The following is a 4,476-nucleotide window of genomic DNA, read 5'->3' as shown; positions in this document are numbered from 1 at the left end:
CCCTAGGCTTTTTCTCATTAGATTTTTCTATAAACATCCAAGTGGGAGTGTTACAAATCCACTTAATTGTGTGGATGTTTCTCTTTTAATTCATCTCTAACGCAATGCATGTATTTATTGTATTTATTATAGTTGTACTAATGTATTTGGTTAAAGGACGTAACATATGTTTGTTAAATCCTATAAAAGGGTAGTCTTTCCTCCTTGTAAAATACACAACAAAATAGATAAAATAATACTCTCTACTTTATATTTCTCATTAGCATTTATCTTCCGATTCTTATTTAGTGTTATTATATTTTACTCTCGTTTTACAACATTTTCTATATATGTGTCAAAAGTAAAATGATTCTTTTTCTCACATGGTTGATAAAAAATAAAAGACAAAAAGTTTAATTGGGAATTGGCATGTCAGTTCGATTTGCTTGTTTTGCACATCATTGGGCCGGGCCGGGTCGGGTCATGGATCCTTATAAATACTGACATTAGACTTGGAGAAACGGCATTATGCCCCGCCATTTTTTAATCAAAAATTCAAATAAAGCAGTAGCAGATGAACTAGAGAGAAGCTTCAATTCGAAAAGTTTCGCGCTAGGGTTTTGATTCAATAGGATCCTTACATTTTTCACCGGATATTTTCGAATTCGTGGAGGTTATGTGGAATTTCTACAGCTCTATAATAGTTTTCGAATCTCGCGATTTGGTGTTGAATTGAAATTGTTTGATTTCGTTTATTTTTTCTCTGCGATTTTCAGGTTGATATTTCAAATTGGAGAGTTTTAATCTTCGAAGTTCCGAATTTGTTCTGATTATTCAAATTCCGTAAGTATGATGCAAAGTAGATCTCGCTGTCCCTGTTTTATTTTTTGATTTTTTGGAAATATTTTGTTGATTTCGTGTATATTTTTTCAGTGATTGCAGATTTGTTTCATTTGAAGGTTTCGGATCAAATTTTTCGGAAAAGTCAGTTATTAAGCACGTTTGAAGGTGAAGATTTGTTGCTCAATCACTTGATATTCTGATTATCTGTTTGGCGGCTTGAAAATTATAGGAGTGAAACTTTACCTATGCTAAATTGTGCTTTCCTACTGACAGGATCTAGAAAATTTGTTATGTTTTATATAAACTGAGTGTTGTGCACTATAAGTGTTGTAGTTGATAGCTAATTAGTTAAATTTGCTTGTACTTCTGTATGTTTTTACTTATTAAAGGTTGAGTATTCATCAACATGTAAAAAACTGTTTTTTCAATACGCAAGCCGCAAGCAATTTCACGTCATAGTAACTTGTTTTGCTACAGTTATCAAAGCATGTTTTGTGTTATCCAGTTAGTTTTCTTCGGCTGTCCAAGTATGAACCCTGATATTTCAAAAGTTTAGACGAAGCTAGAGGTTTCAGCTATGGATATTCTAGCTGCAACTAGGCAGTTCTTCTTTCACATCAAGCATGTTTGAAGTTGGATTAGCCAGATACAACTGGCTGTTAAGTGGTTTTTCTATTTGTGTCATTTGAGATGCAATGTTTGTTCGGCGATGTTGTCTACTTTTTTGTAGGGATAATTAGTCATTTTTCATTGACTTTTCCTGTGTCTATGATTATAGAACACATGGATCAGAAATGTTATGCTCAGAGTTTTTAATGATTACAGAACTTAGTATAATGTGATATGAAATTAACAATCATCTTTGAAGGTTGAGATGAGATGCAATGCTTGCTGGCGAGAACTGGAAGGACAGGCCATCACTACCACATGTGGCCACATCTTCTGTATCCTAGTTTTGAATGTGCTCCATATGTGTTCTGTGTGTAGTCAAGCATCCAAGGGAATGTATTAGCGGTCGACGAAGTAGAGTTTACAATCTTTGGGAATCAAGGTTCGATTCCAGCAGAGGTGACACTAAGTCCCATCTGTCAATGTCTTGGTGGGAAGAGTTATCCGCTACTATACTGGTGGTAGGTAGCAGGTACTTGATGAATCATTTGATGTGTGTGGAAGCTAGTACGGATACCACTGTAATCATAAAGAAAATAGTGTTCCCATATAGGCATGTATCATTGCACAGTTTTCTCATGGACGTGATTTGGTGTACAACTGCTATGATTCCTTAATAATGGTAATAGGTCAGAACGATGCCAGTAAGATTCTCAGCAGTGATGCTGCTTGTCCTATTTGTGATCAAGTTCTCTCTAAAAGGTTAGTGCTATCTAGTATCACTTTCATCTAGTGCTGTTCAGTTCACCTAAAAATGAAATTTTGCAAAAGGTATATCCTAATTAGCACTTCCGCTAAGTTCTCAAAGTAATTTGCAGCATCTTGTTGAGGTTGTTATATAACCAAGGCTCTGATATTTTTGTTTCAGTCTCATGAAACCTGTGGACGTCAATCCAAGTGATGAATGGATAAATGTAAGCAAACATTTGTGAAAGGGTTGTTGCCTTATCACTTTCTACATTTATTGTGGCCAAATCATATTTGTTTCTGACTTATTTCTTAATCAGCATCCTAGTTAAAATTTGTCCACACCCTCATGCAGATGGTCATGGCTGGAATTACACCCCAGATATGTATCCTTCATCGCATGTCCTGTGTTGCCACATCTGTAGTATTCTGTTTTATTTTTAAAACATAGTGAAGTTGGCTTAATTATATTAACATACTCCATTCCAAAGTTGATGTAGGGTAACAATATCTTTACAGAAATGGTATTACGTTAGCTTCACTACTTTCTCCTTAATCACATCCAGTAATGAAGAGTGCCTACCGAAGTGTGATGTTCCACATTGGGCAAAAGGAATTGGAGATGCAGTTCAAGATGAACAAGGTAGTTGCTCAATGCCGTCAGAAATGTGAGATGATGCAGGAAAAATTCTCTCAAAAGTTGGAGCAAGTGCATACTGCATACCAGAAGGTGGCTAAAAAGTGCCAAATGTTGGAACAAGAGATTGAGACCTTATCTAAAGACAAGCAGGAACTCCAAGAAAAATTTGCCGAGAAATCCAGGTTCTTCTTACAGTACTTAAAGCAGTTTCTGTTTATCCAAGTCAAAAATTAAGAAATCCAGTGTAACTGCAAAGTGCTCTAGTTATCCACTATAATCTATTAACTGGGGAGGTTTGCAAAGTGTGCTTTGACTAACTACTGAAATCCGCTTCTTTGGTACGTGCTCTCAGAAATAACATAGGTTTCTACTGTCAGGCAAAAAAGAAAACTTGATGAAATGTATGATCAGTTGAGAAATGAATATGATTCAGTAAAGCGCACAGCCATTCAGCCAAGTAATTTCTTTTCAAGAGCAGAGCCTGATTTGTTTTCAAATCCTGCTAATATGATGGACAACAGAGATACCATGAGAAAAGGTAACTCATTTTGTATTTAGAATAATCACATGGCACATGTGAGGCTGGTGTAGTTTGAAAAACATGATTTGTTCATCTTAGTGCATGAATATTCATTGTCCAAATTCTTTGAATTTTGGGTATTTCGCTCTCAAAGCTACATTAACCTTTTAGCAAAACATTAGTCGACTCATTTGCCGCAGATTGGTCGGTTCTCACTCCTGAAACTCCAGGACCAAGAGAAGACTTATGGCCTCCAACAAGACAGAATGGTTCCAACTCTGGCCCTTTTGATGTCTCGAATGGCTCCCCTGTTAGACAGTCAGCAGTACCAGTGGATGCTGGAAACAGAAGAGCAGGTGCACATCCTATGCTTGGCGTTGCAACTGGCGCAAGCAATCCCTCAATGACCCTTAGGAATCTCATCCTATCACCAATTAAGAGACCTCAACTCTCCCGCAACAGACCGCAGATGTTCACGTAAGCCACAAACTTCACATCCAATAAACTAATATGTGAGAGCAAAATTTTTACAAATATTTGTTTTTCCAGGTTTTAAGTTGGGAGATCTTTGCAGAGAAAAATATACCTGCGATGCAACTATGGACCAGGTTTCCTTGACATTTTCATTGGGAAATTTTGCAGTGAAATAAAGTGCCAGATATTGAAATACTTAGCTGACTTTTCTTTTGTGGTAGGAAAAGTAAGGATGATGTAGAGTAATGTTTCATAGTTTACATACAAATTGATGATGTGATATGCGTTACAGTTTAATAGTTGCAGCTTTTCTTGCACTACTTAAGTGTATAAATATACCTCTTTTATACTTGAGGATTCAAAAATTATAAGTACGGAAAATGGAAAAACTATCTTCCTTGTGCTGAAAATTGGTAGTACTCTTTAGATTACATGCTGCTAACTTGAAGTGTATGCAATGATACAAGTCATGTACTGATTAAACTGGTTTAGGGTGAAGTTTTTGTGTGGCTTGAATACCACGTTGACAGAGTAGACACGATTAGAATCATCAAAAGCCCCTCTTTAAGATACCTTACAATTCCAATTCCCCTACCTTCATAAATCCATGTAGTACAATTCTTACTCCAGGAGCTTCACATATTACTTACATTTACGACATAGG

General features: G+C 36.2%; 1 protein-coding gene across 6 annotated transcripts; it reads left to right on the top strand.

Moving 5' to 3' along the window:
- The first annotated feature begins 509 nt into the window (after positions 1 to 509).
- Positions 510 to 4,204, top strand: LOC107027333 (E3 ubiquitin-protein ligase CCNB1IP1 homolog). Of its 6 annotated transcripts, none has more exons than XM_027918928.1 (11): positions 510 to 652; positions 756 to 822; positions 913 to 987; positions 1,691 to 1,766; positions 2,121 to 2,193; positions 2,360 to 2,405; positions 2,534 to 2,564; positions 2,745 to 3,000; positions 3,196 to 3,356; positions 3,569 to 3,815; positions 3,888 to 4,204. In XM_027918928.1, the coding sequence occupies exons 4-11, from the start codon at positions 1,697 to 1,699 to the stop codon at positions 3,892 to 3,894; spliced, it is 891 nt and encodes a 296-aa protein (XP_027774729.1). In that variant the 5' UTR covers positions 510 to 652; positions 756 to 822; positions 913 to 987; positions 1,691 to 1,696; the 3' UTR covers positions 3,895 to 4,204. The 6 variants fall into 6 exon arrangements, with proteins under 6 accessions (XP_027774729.1, XP_027774727.1, XP_027774728.1 ...); XM_027918926.1 differs by having other exon boundaries at positions 3,539 to 3,815; XM_027918927.1 differs by lacking the exon at positions 756 to 822 and having other exon boundaries at positions 922 to 987; positions 3,539 to 3,815.
- The last annotated feature ends 272 nt before the right edge of the window (positions 4,205 to 4,476 follow it).

The sequence above is a fragment of the Solanum pennellii genome, chromosome 8 (genome assembly GCF_001406875.1).
Source record: "Solanum pennellii chromosome 8, SPENNV200".
Taxonomy (NCBI): Eukaryota; Viridiplantae; Streptophyta; class Magnoliopsida; order Solanales; family Solanaceae; genus Solanum; species Solanum pennellii.
This window is presented reverse-complemented; position numbering and strand designations above follow the sequence as displayed.